At 49.9% G+C, this 23,240-nt stretch overlaps 1 protein-coding gene across 1 annotated transcript; it reads right to left on the bottom strand.

The window, feature by feature from the left end:
• Positions 1-1,438: 1,438 nt before the first annotated feature.
• On the bottom strand, positions 1,439-10,138 carry RND1 (Rho family GTPase 1). The gene is made up of 5 exons (XM_016923514.4): positions 9,908-10,138; positions 9,037-9,124; positions 6,283-6,392; positions 5,271-5,405; positions 1,439-2,540 (listed from the first exon to the last, which is right to left on the bottom strand). Exons 1-5 carry the CDS (start codon positions 10,025-10,027, stop codon positions 2,295-2,297), a joined length of 699 nt encoding a protein of 232 aa, XP_016779003.2. The 5' UTR covers positions 10,028-10,138; the 3' UTR covers positions 1,439-2,294.
• Between the last annotated feature and the right edge of the window lie 13,102 nt (positions 10,139-23,240).

The following is a 23,240-nucleotide window of genomic DNA, read 5'->3' as shown; positions in this document are numbered from 1 at the left end:
TGCAGTGAGCAGTGGTCATGCCACTGTACTCCAGCGTGGGCGACAGAGTGAGACCCTGTCTCAAAAAAAAAAAAAAAAAAAAAATCTCGTAAGTGCCCCTGACCCATAGTAAACATTTAACAAATGTTAGCTCTTATCCTTTATGAGGCTAAATGTGATCATGTAAAGCCCTCAACACAGTGCACAGTGCTGAACACTCATTAAGTACATGCTAACTTTATTTACTTATTTATTTATTTATTTATTTAGAGATGGAGTCTCCCTCTTTTGCCCAGGTTGGAGTGCAGTGGCGCAATCTTGGCTCACTGCAACCTCTGCCTCCCGGGTTTAAGCGATTCTCCTGCCTCAGCCTCCCGAGTAGTTGGGATTACAGGCACGTGCCACCATGCCCGGCTAATTTTTGTATTTTGGTAGAGATGGGGTTTCACCGTGTTAGCCAGGATGGTCTCGATCTCCCGACCTTGTGATCCACCTGCCTCAGCCTCCCAAAGTTCTGGGATTACAGGCTTGAGCCACCGCGCCTGGCCTAGTACATGCTAACTTTATTTCTGGCACTAGCACTACACTATGGCACTTGGAAAACAAGAGCTATAAGTCACTGAGAAAGGAAGTTAAGAGTTAAGGCCCCTGAGCTGCCATCAGTAGGCATCGGAATTGGAAGGTCATGAAGGCAAATGTCACCTCTCCTTGAACTCAGAGGAGACCAGAATCCCAGGAGCCTCCCCCAGCTTTGGCTTAGTCTGTCCACCTTCTATGTGGGGTGGAATCTCAGCAGCTTGGATCCTCTACTGATGATTTCATCCAACCTTTTTCTCTCCTCTAGACTCTCCAGGGCAGTGGTTCTCAACCAGAATTTTTCCACAGGGGCCATTTAGCAACGTCTGGAGACATTTTTGGGTGTGATAGCTGGAGAGTGGGGTGCTGTCTTCTAGCATCCACCAGATCAGGGACACTGCTAAACATCTTGGGCTGCATAGGACAGTCCCTCACAACAAAGCATTATCCAGTCCAAAATGTCAATAGTTCCAGGGTTGAGAACCCCTGCACCCCTGCTCTCGGGCTAAGGAGCCCTTCATTGGTTTAGTAGGTCTTGGGTGGGGCTAGGGCAGGGGGATGGGGGAAGAGAGAAGCTCCTTCTTGGAGGAGCTGGGGAATGGTGGAGGCAGCCCCTCTGCAACCCACAGAAAGGGTCCCAGGACAGCTTTTCTCTCATTATCATCAACCAAAGGGCTCAAGCACGGTGGCTCATGCCTGTAATCCCAGCTCTTAGGGAGGCAGAGATGTGAGGATAGCTTGAGCCCAGGAGTTTGAGACCTGCCTGAGCAATATAGCGAGACCCTGTTCTCCACAAAAAGGAAAAAAAAAAAAGACCAAAAAAAAAAAAAAAAAAATACCAATTGTAACAACTAAAGAAAACAGAAAAAAATACGGAGCCAAATTCTTTATATGTATTATATTTTTCATTAATAAATAGGTTTTCTTCATTAAACACAGAACATATAACAGATTGAAACACTCCCCCCCTCCCCCCAATTCCAAAGACAAGAGTCTATAAAACAAATGCCAGCTGTACTACCCTAAGGGCAGAAAAAGTCTGGTGACCCCCACCCAGCCCTGCCCCTGCAGCACCACCACCCCCACACTCTGCAAGAGAAGGGGGTCTGGGGCTTCTCCCTTGGACCCTGGGGACTTAGGTGAGAAGCATGTGAATGTATGATGTCACCTCTCCATGAAGCATGGGCTATGCAAAGATGAGGTTTCCTTCTCATTGGCTCTGACCAGCTCCTGCACTTCTGATTGCAGTTACGAAGCACCTGGGCTAAGCCCCCAAGGGAGCTGCCGCTCCGCTTCCCCACTCTCCGTTGCTGCCTCCTTAGAGGGGAAGGGAAGGGCTCAGGGACCCCTCCCATCCCCTGACCTGCATGGAAACGCTGTGTGGAAGAGGCATGAAGCTGAAGGTGAGGCTGCTGTAGGCCCCCAAGCCCATGAGGCCAGCATGCCCCCCGTCCCCCACAGCTTTCCTTCCTCTGGAGCGGGGGGGGGGGGGCACTGGGGTAGTCGCCCCCTCCACAATCTAGTGCCTGGCTTGGGGTATGATGGTTCTCTCTCAGCGTCAGGTCCTCATGCCGGGCCTGGCTCCTTCCTCGCCCCATTCCTGTCTCCTTCCAAGCCCTCACCGTGGCCATCTGAAAAACTCATGTCCAGTGTCCTAAATTGTCTCATCCTCCCTCTCCCCGTGCCTCTGCACCCCAAGGGAGGAAGTAGGGGGTTGTCTCCCCCCTCCAATTTCCACTTCACATAATGGAACAGCTTTTGGCCTTTTCCTTCTTGAAGGTAGAAGAGATGAGTTCAGAGCGACTGGGGAGGTGGAGCAGTCGTTTGGAGAGGCTTCGGACAGGGCTCTTCTGGGGCAGTGGGCTAGGCTTGTTCAGACACAGCATGGATGCCGTCCGAAAGATGCTGTGGATGCTCTTTTCTGAGGTGAAAGCTGAGCCTTCCAGGTAGATTTCTGCACCCAGCTGCTTTGCTATTGCACAACCCTGCAGGAGGGGGTGAGGGCATTAATGCAGTGGGCCAAAATGGCTCTGGGACGCTGCCTCTGTGCGTCACTCCCCAGGGCCACTCCAGAGGGGACCCAGCTGCCAGTCTCCAAACACCACCCTCTGCAGATTATTCGATTATCTTTTCTTTTTTTTTTTTTTTTTTTTTGGCATACACCCTGTCTGATGATGCCTCTTTTTCTTAAGACGATGCCTGACTGCACATTATAAATCATCTGGAATACTCTTAAAACTATATTGATGCCAAACTAAATTAGAATTTCTGGGGATAGCTGGGGCAGTAGCTAGTGCCTCTAATCCCAGCTACTCAGGAGGCTGTGATGGGAGGATCACTTGAGGAGGCCAGGAGTTCAAGACCAGCCTAAGTGGCCGGGCGCGGTGGCTTACACCCATAATCCCAGCACTTTGGAATTACAAAAATAAATCTCAAAAATAAAGATAATAAAATAATAATAAACACTTTTAAAAAATGTTTAAAAATTCACTGGAAGTGGGCACACAACTATAGTCTCAAATACTAGAGAGGATCCCTTGAGCCCAGGAGTTCTGCACTGTAGTGAGCTAGGATCACACCACTGCACTTCATTCTGGGTGACAGAGTAAGACCCTGTCTCTGGGAAAAAAAAAAAAAAAAAAAGGAAAAGGAAAAAAAAATTCTGGGTATAGAGCCAAGGCATTAGTATTCTTCTTTTTCTTTCTTTTTTTTTTTTTTTTTGAAACAGTCTCGCTCTGTTGCCCAGGCTGGAGTGCAGTGGCACGATCTCAGCTCACTGCAAGCTCCGCCTCCCGGGTTCACACCATTCTCCTGCCTCAGCCTCCCGAGTAGCTGGGACTACAGGCACCCGCCAACACACCTGGCTAATTTTTTGTATTTTTAGTAGAGATGGTGTTTCACCATGTTAGCCAGGATGGTCTTGATCTCCTGACCTTGTGATCCGCCCGCCTCAGCCTCCCAAAGTGCTGGGATTACAGGCGTGAGCCACCGCGCCTGGCCGGTATTAGTATTCTTAAGAGCTCCCCAGGTCAGGTGCAGTGGAGGCCAAGGCAGGTGGATCACCTGAGGTCAGGAGTTCAAGACCAGCCTGGCCAACATGGTGAAACCCCATCTCTACTAAAAATAACAAAAATTAGCTGGGCGTGTTGGCGGGCACCTGTAATCCCAGCTACTCAGGAGGCTGAGGCAGGAGAATCTCTTGAACCCGGGAGGCAGAGGTTGCAGTGAGCTGAGATCGCACCACTGCACTCCAGCCTGGGTGACAAGAGCGAAACTCAGTCCCCCAACCCTATGCTCTCATGCACATAAGAAATTATCCAGGGGTCTTATAAAAAATGCAGATTCCAGGCCAGGTGTGGTGACTCACAACTGTAATCCCAGCACTTTGGGAGGCCAAGGTAGGAGAATCACTTGATGTCAGGAGTTCAAGAACAACCTGGGAAACATACTGAGACCTTGTCTCTACAAAAACTGTTAAAAGATTAGCTAGGCGTGGGGCCCATACCTATAGTCCCAGCTACTAGGGAGACAGGAGGGAGGATCACTTGAGTCCGGGAGGTCAAGGCTGCATAAACAACTATTGTGCCACTGCACTCCAACCTAGGCAGATCACACTTTTTTTTCTTGAAATAGAGTCTCACTCTGTTGCCCAGGGATTACAGGTGTGCACCCCCATACCTGGCTAATTTTTTGTAGAGACGAGGTTTCATCACGTTGGCCAGGCTGGTCTTGAACTCCTGACCTGAAGTGATCCACCTGCCTCCGTCTCCCAAAGTGCTGGGATTACAGGCATGAGCCACCACACCTGGCCTTTTTTTTTTTTTTTTTTTTTTTTCTTGAGATAGAGTCTCTCACTCTGTCGCCCAAGTGGGAGTGCAGTGGCACGATCTCAGCTAACTGCAACCTCCATCTCCCAGGTTCAAGCGATTCTCCTGCCTCAGCCTCCTGAGTAGCTGGGATTACGGGTGCATGCCACCACACCCAGCTACTTTTGATATTTTTAGTAGAGACAGAGTTTTGCCATGTTGGCCAGGCTAGTCCTGAATTCCTGAGCTCAAGTGATCCATCGGCCTTGGCCTCTCAAGTGCTGGGATTACAGGCGTGAGCCACCGTACCCAGTGCCCCTCCTCCTTTTCTTTTTTTTTGAGACAGGGTCTCACTCTGTCACTCAGGCTGGAGTGCAGTGGCATGATCACAGCTCCTTGCAGCCTCAACCTCCTGGGCTCAAGCGGTCCTCCCACCTCAGCATCCTGAGTAGCTATGACTACAGGCACTCACCACCACACCCAGCTATTTTTTTTTGGTAGAGACAGTCTTGGTTTGTTGCCCAGGCTTATCTCAAACTCCTGGGCTCAAGCTATCCTCCTACCTCAGCCTCCCAAAGTTCTGGAATTACAGGCATGAGCCACCTTGCACCTGGCCTCTTTTTTTGTGTGTGTGAAATTCTAACAAACACCTCTAATGATTCTAACGCAGGTGGTCAGAATACAATCTTAGAAATGTGGGCACACACAGGAATAACTCACCTGCTAACTGACAGCATACATCTGGGTAAGCAGGTGCCCACCACCTCTCTCCAGGTGACTCATTTGCTAATTATAACAGCAATTCTCTCTTGCCATAGTGGAAGAATTTGAGCCAGGGCCATATTTCAAGCTGTCTGCCTCTAGCCTTCCTCACTCCACCCCACGACATGCACTTGCACGCGCACACACCTGCTCATAGGAGATGGGCGCCTGCTTCTGGTGGGACAGCTCCATCAGAGTACTCAGGTCTGTTCGCAGGTCTGTCTTGCAGCCAATGAGCAAAACGCGGGTGCTGGGACAATAATCTAGGATTTCTGTCCTCCACTGAGGGGTGGAGCAGGAAGAAGGGTAGGAGAAGGAGGAAGGAAGGAGAGTTAGTGGCAGACAGATACCAGGAGAAGCTTGGCTGGCAACGTCACACACATCACCTCACTCATCACCAGCCCAGTCCTCCCTCTGAGTCACAGCATCACCGTTGCACTAATTACATCATTTTCCTGCCCATGAGGCCTTTGGGGCCCCCAGAGTGCTGACCCAGGAGCCTGTTCCCCCAGTCTATGGCTCAGTCACCAGAGAGGGCACAAGGGCAATTCTCCTCCCACTCTCTGCCAACCATACAGGCATGGATCTGCCCCCTCACCCCAAAGGGCCTCACAAGTCCAGAATGCCAGGGGGAAGCCAACCAGTCTCTTCTCAAGGGAAGAACATGATCCCAGCATCTTCTATACTATGCTAGATACACAAGGTTTCCTAGGACTCCTCAGCATTGGTGGATCTGCCCAGACCTAAGCATTTCATACCAGCAGCTCAGCTCAGACCTGCCTGGCTTGCCCATTCTCAGTGGGACTGGGATCAGGGTCTATAGAAGCTGCCTCCAAAAGGTCCCATGCCTGACCCTCATACCGTATCACCTAAAGGTTCTCTGACTCTCCGTCCTCTGCTTCCTGAGTCTTCAATACCACCCTCCCTTGCGGGGCCTCTGGCAAGGCAACATGGGATAACAAAAAGGGCGGGAGGCAGCGGGGTAAGGAGACCCAAGTTCCAGTCCCAGAGCTGTAGCTAATGGTGTGGCCTTGGGCAAATCTCTTCCTTCCCTGGCTTCCGTTTCTTGATGTTATACGAGAGGGCATTCATGACAAGGTCCCGATTCCTTCTTGGTCCTCATGCTGAGTTAGAGATTAGAGAGTTGATCTAGTCTTACCTTCTTGAGTGCGCTGTCCACTGTCTCTGGACGGCTGATGTCAAAACATAGTAATACTGCATCCGAGTCGCTGTAGCAGAGTGGACGGACATTATCATAGTAGGGAGATCCTGGTGTAGGCCAGAAAGAGCTGATGGTGAGCCATGGTGTTTTCCTTCCCCAGTAGGCCTAAGCCCTAAAGCCCTGGGAATACCATCCTCGATCCCTGAGGATCCACCCATCTCCCAGGGGGAATGTACTGCGGCAGGAAGCTTGGGACCTGACTGTCTGCCAGAAGGTCATGAAAGAATATCATCCCCCTTAGTCCAGAAAAAGGGAAAGAAGACAAAATAAAGTGGGTGGAGTATAATATGGCCCTGTTTGGGTCTCCTACAGCAGGCTTAATTGGAGATCTACTAGTTTTCTGAGTCCCAGAAGATGCTTCCAGCCCTGCAGAGAGACAGCACTTATTTCAGGGCTTCTCTCTTCTAGAGCCTGCCTGCTGCCCAACTTCACTCCCTTCTGCTCCAGGGTCTCCCCAGTGAAGAGAAAAACCTCCTTGTTACATAACCTGCCTGCTGCTTTTCCATGGGGTCAGAACTTTAGGAGGCTAGCAGGGGAGGGAGAGAATCAAGGGTTCAGTGCCCCACTTCTCCACCCACCCAGATTGGCTTACACTGAAAAGGGCAAAAGGAAAGCTGTACCTCCTGATCCCCCCACATCTCAGGAAGGCAGTCTCAAAGACAGCAGCACCGATGGCTGGGGATTTAGAGGCTAGAGCAAGAGTCCTTCGTTGGGAGGGAAATAGGCAATGCAGACCCAGGTGGTCCCATATGGGAGAATGCTAGGAGCTGAGCCTGCCCCCTCCACCCTGGGGAAGGAGCAGTAGCGGATTTGGAACCCAGACAATCCGTGCTCAGAATAGCAAGCAGCCCCTCTCCCTGCACCGCAATCGCCATGGAAACTGGGGGGAATCCAAGCTGGTGGGGGGATGTTGGTCATTAAAAAAAGGAATACAGGGGAGTTGGGATAGCTGCCTGCTCCTTTAGCAAGCCTCCTCCATCCCTTTCTGAGGTGGGGTCTTACCACTGCAGCACTGAGGAGCGGAAGCACTGCAGCACTGGGGAAGGGGGAGGGGAGGAGGCCTCCATTTTGGCTCCAAGCAATCCCCCTCCCCTAAGACTAGCAAGTAAATAATGGGAACAGGGTCAACCCTGACCCCAACATTGGGAAACCCTATCCCACACAGCATGGCCACTTCCTCCTTCCTTATGGGAACCTAATCTGAAAGAGGGAGTTTGAGAATAACTGACAGCCTTTATCCTTTCGGAAATTGGGGGTGGGGGTGTGACACAGGGAACAGAGACCACACTTGCTGATTTTCCATGATCTGGTTTGGGATTTGAGGGCTGCATTCTGACTGTCAAAGGAGGGAGGAGGTGGGGGGAGGGCGTTTGGGCGGTGGTAGTGAAAAAAGATGAGCTGCAATAAGATTCTGGGAAGATTGGAAGGTGGGAGGGTACAGCAGATGAAAAACCAAAAATTATACATCATGCCATCAAGCTGCATTCTAGCCCAATCTTGCCAGCATAGCACAGCCCAGGAGAACCAGAACCCTGCCTCCCAAGCCCTGAAACTGCAACAGGGAAAAGCATACCAGATTGGGGAATTTTTGTTTGGGGAGGAAAGGCTCATTGTCTGTCTAACCATTCCCTAGCCCCAATCTTTTCAGACCTCAGAATTAGAGCATGGGAACAACGGCTGTTGAAGGAGCAGGACAGCATATTTATTATATGTAGCAGGAAACACCTAGTGATTTACGGTCCCTTTTTAAACTCAGCCTGAATATGCATTTTTGGGGAGGGGTGGATTTTATTTTCTTTCTCTTATTCCCGGCTTTTACTCCTTAATTATGACTCTGAGCCAGTCTATTGAAAAAGGTCTGGGGTAAAGAGATAATGGGAAGGGGTCAGAATCAAGGCAAAGGATAGCCTAGCACTAAGGGCTTGGGGCTGAGAGGCTGGAAAAACATTGTTTCTACATTCTAGAGAGACAGGGCATATTCTACCTCACCCCAGTAGAGGGAAAACAGTCAGAGCCAACCTCCCCTCTGCCCTGCCGGCCACTATTCACAACTGACTATGCCCTATATTAAGCCATCTCCCCCAACTTCCAAAACATCGATGATGCATTGCTTCATCCCCGAGCTGCAGCGGTGTGACGAGCGGGGCTGAGCTGCGGCAGGAGGACAGCAGTGGCCCAAGATGGAATGCAGGAGACAAAACTGAGTCTGAGCAACCTTTCCCCAAAGCAGACTTGTCTCCCCGCCCCAACCACGCTGCCTCCAGCAGCACTGCCTCTTGCCTCTTATTTGGCTTTGCTCTGGGGAAGTAAAAGGTGTGTGTGTGTGTGTGCGCGCGCGTGTGTGTGCATGTGTGTATGCGCGCATGTTGGGTGGTAGGGAATGGAAATGGAGAAGTCCTGTTTTACTGCCCACCCCCAGGACTATTCATGGGTCCCTTCACCTCACCATCCCAGCCCTCTAAAGGGTGGAACCAGACCCAGGGAAGAGAGTGGCTCCTGGGGTTCACCCACTCTGCACCCTTGGACCATGCAACTGAGTCCACCAACTGTCAGCCCTCCCCACAACTAATGAGTCTTCAGATCCTCTTTTTTCACTTCTCCCCACCAAAGGGGAAAACAATTTCTAAAAGACAGCAGCTACACAGCAGACCAGTGGGGGTGGGAAAGGGGTATTTGGAGCCTAATTCTTACCTGAGGTATCCCAGAGACTAAGCTCCACCCTCTGTTCCTCTGTCTCCAAACAGGCTGTGTAATTTTCGAACACGGTGGGCACATAGGTCTGTGAAAAGAGAGGAAACATTCACCCCAGGCACCCCTACCCTCAGATCCCCTGGTTAGTGCTGGCTACACACGCACTCACCAGAGAGACAGTAAAGTCACAGGAGACAAGAAACCAGAGGAGATGCCTGGGGCAGGAGGGAAGGGACTGTGGAGGACCAGGCACTTTGCTCTGCAGCAGTGAGAAATGTGAATGACACCCCCCCACACCCCCACACCAGGGGTAAGCCCCCCATATCCTAGGCGATCAGGGACACACACACACACACACACAGATTCCTCCCATCCCCAGATTTGTGTTTCCCAATTTGAGAGAGCCACAGGCCAAAGCCAATCCTAGCTCATCTCCTCTCAAACCCCTCCCGGCCAGGTGAACAGAGGGGCTGCAGAAGCCTGCCTGGAGGCACAGGCATAGAGCCTTTGAGGAGCAGGTGAGCGGATAGGCAGGGATTACGTCAAGAAGAAACCCCAGACTCTCAAATGCCTCCAGTGCCCTCACCTGAGAGCAGACTCCAGGGACGCAGGAAGGTGGAGGGGATCTGATGGGGCCTCTGGGTGAAGAGGTGAGGAGGAGCCAGCGGGGCGGCAGAAGTGGAACAGGTCTCAGGGGAAGCTAAGGCAGGGCAGTCCTCCAGCCAAAAAGCAGCTTAGGATGGTAAAGCCTCAGAAAGCGGCTGAGGATGGGCTGGGGCTGGGGGAGCCACGTCTCCTGGGCAGGTGGAAATCTACCCCAAGGCGGGCAGGCAGGGAGAAAAGCCGGCCAGCGGGCGGGCGGGCAGCTCACCTCCGGATAGCAATCCTTCGCTAACACTTGCAACATCGCGGTCTTCCCACACTGCACGTCCCCGACCAGAACGAGCTTACATCTGGCCACGACTGGCTGGGGGGCCCGTCTCTCCTTCATGGTTGCAGTGTCCGCGGGACTTGAACTTCGATTCAGAAGGGAGGGTTGCGCCAGGTGCGTCTCAGCACACCAATCCAGCCAGATTCCCTGCCTCCCTCCAACTGAGGAGGAGGCCGGCACAGCCGCCTTTTATTTTTCTGGCTGAGCCAATCACAAGAGGAGGCGGACTCTGTTACGCCCAATCCCTGAGGTGGGATTCCCTCCAGCAGCCAATGGATCTGAGGATCTGAGTCAGCGCCCCCTTCCTCCCTTCTCTTTCTCTTAAAGCTGCACCGTTGTTTCCCCCTGAAAGGGGATTCCCAGGTTGTTTTGCATTTGTATTAGGAAGTGGAAAGGGTACTGGAAGCAAAATGAAATGATCTGGAGTGTCTACCAATAAGTGTCAGAAAAACAAACTAGCTATGGAAGCAGGAAGTGAGGTCAGGCTGGAGTTGCAGGGACTGTCCTGGGTGGGTTACAAGAGCAGGACCTGCTTAGACTATAGACAGGTGTGTGTGTGTGTGTGTGTGTGTGTTTTGGAGGAGTAGGGGATGGGGGAGGTGGCCCAGAACTTCTCTGACATTTTTTTTCTTTTTTTTTCCTTACATCTTTTGTTTTAAATAGAGACAGGGGTCTCACCATGTTATCCAGGCTGGTCTTGAACTTCTGGGCTCAAGCAATCCGCCTGTCTCAGCCTCCCAAAGTGCTGGGACTACAGACATGAGCCACAGCGCCTGGCCTGATGTCTGACTTTTTTGTTTTTTCTAATTCCCATCCAAACCAGTTCTTACTTCCCTTTATTTCCCCTCCCAATATCAGCTCCTGCTGTAACTCATTTATTTATTTATTTATTTATTTATTTATTTATTTATTTATTTATTTATTTTGAGACAGAGTTTCGCTCTTGTTGCCCAGGCTGGAGTGCAATGGCATGATCTCAGCTCACTGCAACCTCCATCTCCCGGATTCAAGCGATTCTCCTGCCTCAGCCTCCCGAGTAGCTGGGATTACAGGCATGCACCACCATGCCCAGCTAATGTTGTATTTGTAGTAGAGACGGGGTTTCTCCATGTTGGTCAGGCTGGTCTCGAACTCCCGACCTCAGGCGATCCGCCCGCCTTGGCCTCCCAAAGTGCTGGGATTATAGGCGTCAGCCACCATGCCCGGCCTGTGCCCCTTTTAAAGCCTTCTCTTCTTCAAGAATCACCTTCACCACCAAAGACAGAGAGAGAGAAAGAGAGAAAGAGAAAACTTTCTAGAGTCATCCATAAAAAAAACACACAGCACCTGACCCAGTGATGGGCAGAGAGAAATGAGGGACTCTGGCAAGTGGGGGTGGGAGAGAGGAAGAAGACAAAGCAAACACAGTCACTGTTTGGCCAGACAGCCTCTCACCCATGCCTAGCAGAAGCTGCTTAGGGGTGTTTGTTCTGCGGCCTAGGCTCAGCTTCCTGGATGAATCAGGCACAGGTCCAGTTCCATGTTAACGCCCACTGAAACTGACGCACTAACGTGTGTCACCTGGTTAAAGTCCAGACTGGGCCCAGGATTTTGGGATTAGAAGCTGGAGGACAATCTAAGGTTGAGATGAACTACATAAATTTTTTTTTTTTTTTGAGATGGAGTCTCACTCTGTTACCCGGGCTGGAGTGCAGTGGCTTGATCTCAGTTCACTGCAACCTCTGCCTCCCGGGTTCAAGCAATTCTCCTGTCTCAGCCTCCCGAGTAGCTGAGACTACAGGCGCACGTCACCATGCCTGGCTAATTTTTGTATTTTCAGTAGAGACAGGGTTTCACCATATTGGTCAGGCTGGTCTCGAACTCCTGACCTTAAGTGATCCACCCACATCGGCCTCCCAAAGTGCTGGGATTACAGGCGTGAGCCACCGCGCCCAGCCGAGCTTCATAACTTCTTAACAGCCCTGACTGATGGGGCCCCTGTATTTTGGGGAGCCTCTGCTAGACAGAACTATGGGCTGTCCACAGCTTAAATAAACCACTGATTGTCCAGGAATCAAGACCGTACAAATAAGGGCTCCTGGAGATTTGTGATTGAAGGAAGACCAACTTTGGGCAAAATTGAGAGTAGTCCCTTTCCCTTGTCAAGCCCAGTGTCTCCTGGGCCTTGTTTCATCTGAGCTTTACTTTTTTTTTTTTATATATACAGAGTCTTGCTCTTTCACCCAGGCTGGAATGCAGTGGCGCAATCTCAGCTCACTGCAAACTCTGCCCCCCCGGATTCAATCGATTCTCCTACCTCAGCCTCCCGAGTAGCTGGGATTACAGGTGCCTGCCACCACTCCCAGCTAATTTTTGTATTTTGAGTAGAGATGGGGTTTCGCCATGTTGGCCAGGCTGGTCGTAAACTCCTAACCTTAGGTGATCCACCTGCCTCGGCCTCCCAAAGTGCTGGGGTTACAGGCGTGAGCCACTGTGCCCCAACCTGAGCTTTACTCTTAATTCACAGTTGTTGCTGCCCCACCCAGGGATAGTTTCCCTGTGATAAAGGATGCTTGAAAGCCTTTCACAGACCCAAAGGGACAGATCTCTAAGAGTGAGATTTCTAGTGCCCACCACAGGCAGTAGGAGAGTGGATGTTGTTTTGAGAATACAGCCTAACCAGTGTTCCTCCAGTCAAACCTCGTGGCTCTGGGGCCAAGGCCTATACCTGCTCTCCACCCATGTCCTAAGCTCCATTCACTTCCAGGGATGGGGAATGGCCTGAGGGAAACTTCAGGGTGGAAAGGCCAGGTGTTACCATTAGCTGGCTGCCATCTCTCCCAGGCTTTCTGAAGGTTTCTGCCCTTTATCTCCCCTCATCCTCCACCCTCAAATAATGTTCTGTGGATAGAATTTGTCCTCTTCTTGCCCTTTTGCAGCAGCCTGACAGCCTCTGTGAGCTGTCTATAAGTGGGGTTTGGGAGAGTTCCAGGAACAGCTGTAAGATCATAGACTGCCTCAATCTGGAGTCCTTTCCCTCAGCCTGACCTTCTCCTTTTGTATCCTCCTGTCCCCTACCTTCAGTCTCATCTGGGCTTAGTTCTGGAAGCATCAGTAGAGTTCCTATGCATCCTCCTTTTTTTTTTTTTTTTTTTCCGAGACAGAGTCTTGCTCTGTTGCTCAGGCTGGAGTGCAGTGGCACAATCTCCGCTGACTGCAACCTCCATCTCCTGGGTTCAAGCGATTCTCCTGCCTCAGCCTCCCGAGTAGCTGGGATTACAGGCACGTGCCACAACGCCCAGCTAATTTTTGTATTCTTAGCAGAGACGGCGTTTCCCCATGTTGGCCAGGCTGGTCTCAAATTCTTGACCTTGTGATCTGCCTGCCTCGGCCTCCCAAAGTGCTGGGATTACAGGCATGAGCCACCGTACCCAGTCCCCCATACATCCTCCTAACCCTTAACTGAGTTCCCTCCAATCACAACCCCACAGGTGTTAGCCTTCTCTCCATGTTCTCTACCAGCCTCCCCCTACACACACCATTCATCCACCACTCCAAATAAACTTTCAGAATAAGTAAAAATTGTTCCTGCTAAGCAAACAGCTTCTTCTGGCTTCTAAGATTGCCATTCCTGAGCTCCTCCAAGACAGAAATTCTGAGAGCTGGTGCCAACACTGATTCTTCCCTGGGTGGCTGCATTTCAGGGTCAAGTAGCAAAAGGCCCGAGCCATTATACAGAGCAGCCTCCACCATGGCTGAGGCCCAAGATGTGTCTCCAAAGATATTTTGTGGGTCATATGTTTATGAGTTTTGGTGGAAAGGGTGTTATGTGTGTGAAAGCGTGTGTGTTAGATCAGTGGGCAGGGAGGTAACAGGAAAAGGATGGAACTGAAGTTCAGCAGGTCTAGGCCTTGGACCTCGCTCTGCCTTTAACAAGCTGTGTGCCTTTGGGTAAGTTACTTCCCTCTCTGGGTGCCTATTTCCTTAAATGCAATGTGAGGGATTTAACTAGAGAAGAAGTTTTTAGATGTTATTTAGTTTATTTATTTATTTATTTGAGATAGAGTTTTGCTTTTGTTGCCCAGGCTGGAGTGCAATGGCACGATCTTGGCTCACCGCAACCTCGCCCTCCCGGGTTCAAGTGATTCTCCTGTCTCAGCCTCCCGAGTAGCTGGGATTACAGGCATGCGCCATCACACCCAGCTAATTTTTGTATTTGTAGTAGAGACGGGGTTCCTCCATGTTGGTCAGGCTGGTCTGGAACTCGTGACCTCAGGTGATCCACCCACCTTGGCCTCCCAAAATGCTGGGATAACAGGCATGAGCCAGCGCGGTTGGCCTAGATGTTATTATTATTATTATTATTTTAGCACTTAGAGTCTCTCCTCCAAATTTGTTTAAACCTCTTTTAAATAACTTTATTTCAAACTCCATAGCCAAGACCAGGTGTTGTGGCTCACGCCTATAATCCCAGGATTTGGGGAGGCTGAGGTGGGAGGATCACTTGAGCCCAGGAGTTCAAAACCAGCTTGGGCAATAGAGTGAGACCCCATCTCTACAAAAAAAATTTTAAAATCAAATAAAAGTCTGTAGCCAGATTAATACATTAAAGTGGCTCTTCCGGGCCAGGCGCAGTGGCTCACACCTGTAATCCCAGCACTTTGGGAGGCCAAGGTGGGTGGATCATTTGAGGTCAGGAGTTCGAGACCAGCCTGGCCAACATGGTGAAACCTCATCTCTACTAAAAATACAAAAATTAGCCAGGCTGGTGGTGGGTGCCTGTAATCCCAGCTACTCAGGAGGGTGAGGCAGGAAAATAGCTTGAACCTCGGGAGGCAGAGGTTGCAGTGAGCTAAAATTGCGCCACTGCACTCCAGCCTGGGCGACCGAGGGAGATGCTGTCTCAAAAAAAAAAACAAACAAACAAGCAAACAAACGAAAAAAGGAAAGGTGGCTCTTCCCTATCAAGATCAGAAAAATTTAAAACAAGGTTATAGTTGAAAACATTATGCCAAGGTGGAAGAAGCCAACCACAAAAGACCATATAGACTATGTCCATTTATATGAAATGTCCAGAATAGGCAAATCCGAAAAGACAGAAAGTAGGCTAATAGTTGCCTGGGTCTGTGGGGTTGAGGAGGAAATGGGGAGTGACTGAAAACCATCGAATTGTATAGTTCAAACTGGTGAATTTAGGGTAGGCACAGTGGTTCATGCCTGTAATCCAACACTTTGGGAGGCCAAGGCAGGCAGATCGCTGGAGCTCAGAAGTTCAAGACCAGCCTGGGAAACATGGTGAAACTCTGTATCTACAAAAAATACAAAAATTAGCTGGGCGTGTTGGCCTGTGCCGGTGGTCCCAGCTACTCCGAAGGCTAAGGAGGGAGGATTGCTTGAGCCTGGGGAGGTTGAGGCTGCAGTGAGCTGTGATCATGTCACCTCACTCCAGCCTGGGCAACTGAGTGAGACCCTGTCTCAAAATAAAATTTTAAAAGTAAAATAAAATAAAATAAAATAAAACTACTGGTCTGGATAATACCCTCTAGCACAAATATGTGTGTGTATACCACATGCTCAAAGTTCAGGGCTGCCCTATCTTTTTTGGTTCTGATTACTCTGATAAGTTCCCTATCTGGGACAGTGGCATAATATACAAAGATGTTCAGGGTTGTAACAAATTAAAATTCATGCTGACTTGTACTAGACAGTACACAAGCCCCATATTTTCTCTGCCCTAGGGATTCTTTGCAAAGAACCCCCAGGCACGCTGCCACCTGCATCTCCCAGAACAAGGCCCATTATCCCCTTCCCTTCATATGACACAGGTGCTCCACTCCTCAGTCCTAAGCAATAACTTGGGATCTCAGGGGTCTCTGGTCCCTGGCACCTGGGAACACCTGACCTTTTGACTGCTGATCTTTTGACTGAGCACTCTAAGACACAGTCCTGCCTTGGGGGAGTTTACAGCTAAGCAGGGAGATAAGAAAGAAGCCGGCCAGGAGCAGTGGCTCACGCCTATAATCCCAGCACTTTGGGAGGCAGAGGCAGGTGGATCACTTGAGGTTAGGAGTTCAAGACCAGCCTGGCCAACATGGTGAAACCCCTGTCTCTACTAAAATACAAAAATTAGCCGGGCGTGGTGGCGCATGCCTGTAGTCTCAGCTACTGGAAGGCTGAAGCAGGAGAATCACTTGAAGCCAAGAGGCAGAGGTTGCAGTGAGCCAAGATAATGCCACTGCACTCCAGCCTGGGCAATAGAGTGAGACTCCCTCTCAAAAAAAAAAAAGAAAAAAGAAAGAAAGAAAAATCTGCTAATTTTTTTTTTTGAGACGGAGTTTCACTTTTGTTGCCCAGGCTGGAGTGCAATGGCATGATCTTAGCTCACTGCAACCTTCGCCTCCCGGGTTCAAGTGATTCTCCTGCCTCAGCCTCCTGAGTAGCTGGGATTACAGGCATGTGCCACCACACCCAGCTAATTTTGTATTTTTAGTAGAGACGGGGTTTCTCCTTGTTGGTCAGGCTGGTCTCAAACTCCCGACCTCAGGTGATCCGCCCGCCTTGGCCTCCCAAAGTACTGGGATTACAGGCATGAGCCACCATGACCGGCTAAAATATCTGTAAAAGCACTTCAAAGCCTGGGCGCGGTGGCTCACATCTGTAATCCCAGCACTTTGGGAGGCCGAGGCAGGCAGATCACCTGAGGTCGGGAGTTGGAGACCAGCCTGATCAACATGGTGAAACCCCGTCTCCACTAAAAACAAAAAATTAGCCAGGCGTGGTGACAATTGCCTGTAATCCCAGCTACTCGGGAGGCTGAGGCAGGAGAATCACTTGAACCTGGGAGGCAGAGGTTGCAGTGAGCCAAAATCATGCCATTGCACTCTAGCCTGGGTGACAGAGCGAGACTCCATCTTAAAAAAAACAAAAAACAAAACAAAAACTGGGTCTCAATTCGTCGCCCAGCCTAGAGTGATGCAGTGGCGAGATCATAGCTTACTACAGCCTTGAACCCTGGGGCTCAAGTGATCCTCCCGCCTCAGCCTCCCAAAGTGCTGTGATTAGAGGTGGGAGCCATTGTGCCTGGCAGACTAATTTCAAAAAGAACACATGCCATGGTGGAACTGTGGCACATCCAATAAATGAGTGTTAGAAAGGACTTAGGATCTGAGCTTACATTTGGTGATTTGGGGAAGAGGTCAAGGAAGTGAGGCTTTTCTCAGGATTGGATGCTGGTCAGAAAGTGAGGTATCCAGGAGGCAGAGGCTGCAATAAGCTGAGATCGTGCCACTGCACTGTAGCCTGGGTAACAGAGCGAGACTCCATCTCAAAAAAAAAAAAAAAAAAAGAAAGAAAAGAAAAGAAAAGAAAAAGAAAGTGGAGTATCAATAAATCTTCTGTCCTGTGCAAGGTGGGAGGAATGAAGCAAGGCTAAGTGTGATTGGTAAAGAAGCAGCATTGGCTCATGTTAGCTTGGATGCATGGATGGTTGGTTATTCTTGTGGTTTGGACAATGTTGTTTCTGTCTTTGTTCAGATATGATTACTGAGAGATCTTGTTTCTGTCTGGATCTCTCGAGGTCGGTCACAGCATTGCCTTGCCTAATGTTGGTATTCTGTGAAATGCTTACGAGAAAACCAAAGCATTGCTGACTGCCAGGCAAGTTCCTGGCTGCTGGGAGCTGCTTTCTCCTTCTCAGCTCCTCTTCTGCTCCTCTTCCTGGGAGCTGAGCATTGTTACATAAGTGGTGAGAGAGCTAAAGGAAAAACAAAAAGAAGGAGAATTTTCCAGTAAAACTTTCTGGAAAAAGTAGCACCGAGCTATGAGGCAAAGCAAGAATAGGATGCTGAGAGGTGGGCCAGAGGGAATGTTCTAGGAGAATGGGATGGCTTGGAAGCAGGAGAAGGAGGCCCATGGAAGAGGACCAGTGCATGTGTGTGTATGCATGTGTGAATAGGAGGAGAAAAAACAAAACAAAACAAGCCACCTGAGCTGGACTAAGAATGAGGAGGGAGGCTGGGCGTGGTGGCTCACGCCTGTATTCCCAGCACTTTGCGAGGCTGAGGTGGGCGGATCACCTGAGGTCAGGAGTTTAAGACCAGCCTGGCCAACATGGAAAAACCCTGTCTCTACTAAAAATACAAAAATTAGCCGGGCATGGTGTGTGTGCCTGTAATCCCAGCTGCTCGGGAGGCTGAGGCAGGAGAATCCCTTGAATCCAGGAGGCAGAGTTTGCAGTGAGCTGAGATTGCACCACTGCACTCCAGACTGGGCGACAGAGTGAGACTCTGTCCCAAAAAAAAAAAAGAAGAAGAAGAAGAAGAAGAAAAGAAGAAGAAAAGAAGAAGAATGAGGAGGGAAGACTGGAGCCTTCTCAAACTAAAAAAAAATTAGGAGGAAGGTATGGAGGTGGCCGAGGATGGGGCCAGAGTGAAAATAGAGGAAGGGGCCAGGTACAGTGTCTCACGCCTGTAATCCCAACACTTTTGGAGGCCAAGGCAGGAGGATTGCTTGAGCCCAGGAGTTGGAAACCAGCCTGATCAACCTGGTAAGACCCATCTCTACAAAATTAAAAAATGAAAAACTAGCCGGGCACAGTGGTGCACGCACCTGTAGTCCCAGCTACTCAGGAGGCTGAGGTGGGAGGATCACTTGGGCCCAGGAGGTCAAGGCTGCAGTGAGCTGTGATGGAGCCACTGCACTCCAACCTGGGTGACAGAGCAAGACCCTGTCTCAAAAAATAAAATTAAATTAAACAACAACAACAACAACAACAACAAAAACAAAAACAGAAGAAGGCAGTGAAGATAGTGGTGGTGAAGAAGCCTGTGTTCCATCTGGTTCTGGCTGAGTTGGGGGTAGGGAATGGAAGCACAGAGAGGAGCAGAGGGCAGCTGAAGGGAGCTCAGAGTAGCCACACTTGGAGTCAGGAGACTGGAGACCACACATGCAGGCCTTCCTGCCTTCTCTTGCCACTACCCCAGGGCTTGGCCAAGACTAAGGTGAACACTTGCTGGGTGAGTGGGAGAGAGTAATTCCGAGGCAGGAAAGGACCTCAGGAGCACAGGAGTGAGTTGGGAAATGATGTGGACCCTGAGCCAGGCCTACTTCCTCTTCAGTTCCCACCTCCTCATCCTCCCAGGTAGCAGCAATTCCCTCAGCCTGTTTTACCCTCTTTTTTTTTTTTTTTTCCTTCAGACAGTCTCGTTGTGTCGCCCAGGCTGGAGTGCAATGGCACAATCTTGGCTCACTGCAACCTCCACCTCCTGGGTTCAAGCGATTCTCCTGTCTCAGCCTCCCCAGTAGCTGGGATTACAGGCAGGTGCCACCACACCCAGCTAATTTTTGTATTTTTAGTAGAGATGGGTTTTCACCACGTTGGCCAGACTGGTTTTGAACTCCTGACCTCAGGTGATCTGCCTGCCTTGGCCTCCCAAAGTGCTGGGATTACAAGCGTGAGCCACGGTGCTCGGCCTGTTTTACCCTCTTTTGATCCTCCTCCTTCTCACTCCCTGTGACAGCCTCCCTGGGGATGCTCTTGCATCTACTCTCCTGGGCCCCTCTGGGAGGTCTTTCTTGATCTGGCAAAGGTGGACATAAGTCTAACCCTCCCCTGCCCATCCCTGGATTTCTCGCCTGCAAAAGCGAGGTAAACCAGCTATGGTAGGAAAATGGCTATAAGGAGATTTAGTTTCTCTATTTCTAAATGGCTAGGTTAAAAACAAACACAAGAGGCTGGGCGCGGTGGCTCATGCCTGTAATCCCAGCTAAACCCCTACTAAAAATAAAAAATTAGCTGGGCATGGTGGCACGTGCCTGTTATCCCAGCTACTCCGGAGGCTGAGGCAGGAGAATCACTTGTACCTGGGGCGTCAGCGCAAGACTCTGTCTCAAACAAACAAACAAACAAAGCACAAGAAACTACATAGATGTTCATCCTCTGCTTAAAGTCTTCCTGTGGCATCAAGTCCACTTTTTTTTTGAGACAGTCTCACTCTGTCACCTAGGCTGGAGTGCAGTGGCTTGATTACGGCTCACCTCCACCTGCACCTCGGGAGGTGCAGCCTCCACCTCCCGAGCTCAAACAATCCTCCCACCTCAGCTTCCCAAGCAGCTGGGACCACAGGCATGCACCAGCACACCTGGCTAATTTTTGTATTTTTTGTACAGATGGGGTTTTGCTATGTTTCCTAGGCTAGTCTCAAACTCCTGGGCTCAAGGGATCTCCCACCTTGGCCTCCCAAAGTGCTGGGATTACAGGCCTAAACCACTTTGCCTGGCTTTTTTTTTTTTTTTTTCAATTGAGTCAGGGTCTCACTCTGCCATCCAGGCTTGAGTGCAGTGGTACGATCATGGCTCACTGAAGCCTCAACCTCCTGGGTTCAATCAATCTGCCTATCTCAGCCTTCTGAGTAGCTGGGACTAAAGGCATGAGCCACCATGACTGGCTAATTTTTTAATGTATTTTTTGTAGAGACAGGGGTCTCCCTATGTTGCCCAGACTGATCTTGAACTCCTGGGCTCAAGCAATCTGCCCACCTCAGCCACCAAAAGTGCTGGGATTACAAGCGTGAGCCACCGAGCCCAGCCATCAAGTCCATTTTGAATAAAATCCAACTTCTTATCCTGGTTCCTAGAGCCATACATGACTTATGCTTGCCCCCTGGCTGACCTCATCTCCTGCAGTTCTCCTCTCTCCAGCCATATTGAACTTTTTAAAATTCCTCCAATAATGGCTTTAAAACTTTTCTGTTCACAAGTCACAGTCAGAAATACATGTTATATCACAGTCCAAAACATACACTCATGCTATATTTAGAGATATAGATATATCAATATATATCACACTATATATATCTCTGCATGCATATATGTATATGTCTCCTAAAGTTTCCTCAAACATTTACCTTTACAATGCATTCTGATATTTTCTTTTCTACTTCTTTTTCTTTTTCTTTTTTTTTTTTTTTAAGACGGAGTCTCATTCTGTCACCAGGCTGGAGTGCAGTGGCTCACTGCAACCTCCGCCTCCCGGGTTCAAGTGATTCTCCTGCCTCAGCCTCCCAAGTAGCTGGGACTATAGGAGTGCGCCACCACGCCCAGCTAAATTTTTTATTTTTAGTAGAGACGGGGTTTCACCATGTTGGCTAGGATGGTCTCGATCTCCTGACCTTGTGATCTGCCCGCCTCGGCCTCCCAAAGTGCTGGGATTACAGGTGTGAGCCACTGTGCCTGGCTACTTCATTTTTTGAATGCTTGTCAGGACTCACTACATTGATTTCACCATCCACTGTGCTCACACACCAAGCTTATACTCAGGGCCTTTTCACTGGCTGTTCCCTCTACCAACAATGCCCTTCCCCCTGACTGCCCGCATTGGCACCTTTTCATCCTTTACATCTCAGGTTAAGTGTCTCCTGTCCAGAGAAGTCACCTAGCCTGAAGTAGCCACCTGATCCTTCTCTTTCATGTTCTCAGTATGGCCTTTATCACTCTGATATTTTTCTAGTTTATGTCTTTTGTTGACCTATTTTTTTGTTGATCGTCTTTCTCCCTCACTATGATAAGGTGGACTCTGTAGGTGCAGTGACCTTCTCACTTTGGTATCATACCTAGAACAGTGCCTGGGAACAGCAGGTACTCAGTATTATTAGTAGACTGTGGGAATGGGCCTAGTCAAGACTCTTGCTCTCTTTGGGCCTCGGCATTCTCCTCTACACAGCGTGAGGTCGGAGCCACTCCCCAAGAGCCCCTCCAGCTCTATCAACCCAGTTTTCCAAGAAGCACCAGAGGATGTGCTCCAGAAACCCAGCGCTGGGCCAGTGGGTGGGACAGAGATGGCCAAGCAATCAACTGAAGCCAGATACTGAGATGGGGCCTTGCTTCCAGGCTGCTGAAGGCCAAGGATATAAACCCAGGCACAAAACAAAGAATGGAAAGGCAGAACTGGGGCCAGCCAGACATCAGGAAGACAACCGTGTTGATGTACTTCCCGTGTGCTAAATGCTCTGCCTGCATCGTGTCATTCAATGCTTGGTCCTCTGAGGGTGGAAGAGGTGGTACCAAACATCATGATGCATTCTGGCTCCGGAGTCAGCCAGATCAGATTCAAAACCTGACTACAACACTTGCAGAGGCAGCACAGGTGGAGAATGCAGGCTCGGGCCACAATGCCTGGGTTTAAATCCTGGCCCTGCCAGTTACTACTTATATGACTTTGTATGACTTTGAGTAAATCACTCAACCTCACACTGTGCTTTTTTTTTTGAGACAGAGTCTCACCCTGTTGCCCAGGCTGGAGTGCAATGGTGCAATCTCGGCTCACTGCAACCTCCGTCTCCTGGGTTCAAGCTATTCTCCTGCCTTGGCCTCCCGAGTAGCTGGGATTACAGGCTCACGCCACCACGCTCGGCTAATTTTTTGTATCTTTAGTAGAAATGGGGTTTCACCAAGTTGGCCAGGCTGGTCTCGAATTCCTGACCTCGTGATCCACCCACCTTGGCCTCCCAAAGTGCTGGGATTACAGGCGTGAGCCACCACGCCCGGCCCTCACTGTGCTTTCTTATGTCTTTTTTCTTTTTTTCTTTTCTTTTCTTTTATTTTTGAGATGGAGTCTCACTCACTCTGTTGCCCAGGCTGGAGTGCAGTGGCACGATCTCAGCTCACTGCAACCTCCACCTTCCAGGTTCGAGCAATTCTTGTGTTTCAGGGTCCCAAGTAGCTGGGACTACAGGTGTGTGCTACCACGCCTGGCTAATTTTTGTATTTTTAGTAGAGATGGGGTTTTGCCATGTTGGCCAGACTAGCCTTGAACTCCTGACCTCAAGTGATCTGCCCACCTCAGCCACCCAGAGTGCTGGGATTACAGGCGTGAACCACAGCACCCAGCGTTAGCTTTCTTGTCTTAATGGGGGTATATTCATTGCATTAACTCATGCTCTTTCCAGCACATCTCTGGAAAGCTTTCCTGGGGATTAGGAATGCTAAACAAACTTGGAATCTCCTATTGGCTTCCATCCTACCTGACCCTGTGGGCTGCTGGCCTCTGAATACAGTTTGCCGGTTGGAAGGCTCAAAGCTGAGGTCTGAGTCCAGGGTTCAGCACTTAACTAACCTGTGACCTTAGATAAGCCACAACCTCTGGGAGCCTCAGTTTTCTCACAAGCACTTAGGATTTTCTGTGCCAGGGTTTTATCCACAGCTGGAAAGTTCTGACAGCCAGCCTCAGTCTCCCCTACCTCAACACTTTCTCTTCCCTGAAGGAGAGAAAACAGAATTGCCACAGAGAGCCCTAAAC

Source organism: Pan troglodytes, chromosome 10 (assembly GCF_028858775.2).
Source record: "Pan troglodytes isolate AG18354 chromosome 10, NHGRI_mPanTro3-v2.0_pri, whole genome shotgun sequence".
Lineage (NCBI taxonomy): Eukaryota > Metazoa > Chordata > Mammalia > Primates > Hominidae > Pan > Pan troglodytes.
This window is presented reverse-complemented; position numbering and strand designations above follow the sequence as displayed.

What these genes read in the sequence shown, in the direction of transcription:
- RND1 (XM_016923514.4), bottom strand. Translation starts at nt 10,027, where the DNA reads ATGAAGGAGAGACGGGCCCCCCAGCCAGTCGTGGCCAGATGTAAGCTC. An exon ending in TAGTCTCTGGGATACCTCAG is followed by an intron (nt 6,393 to 9,036) that starts GTAAGAATTAGG and finishes GGCCTACACCAG; the next exon opens with GATCTCCCTACTATGATAAT. An exon ending in CGCCCATCTCCTATGAGCAG is followed by an intron (nt 2,541 to 5,270) that starts GTGTGTGCGCGT and finishes CCCCTCCTGCAG; the next exon opens with GGTTGTGCAATAGCAAAGCA.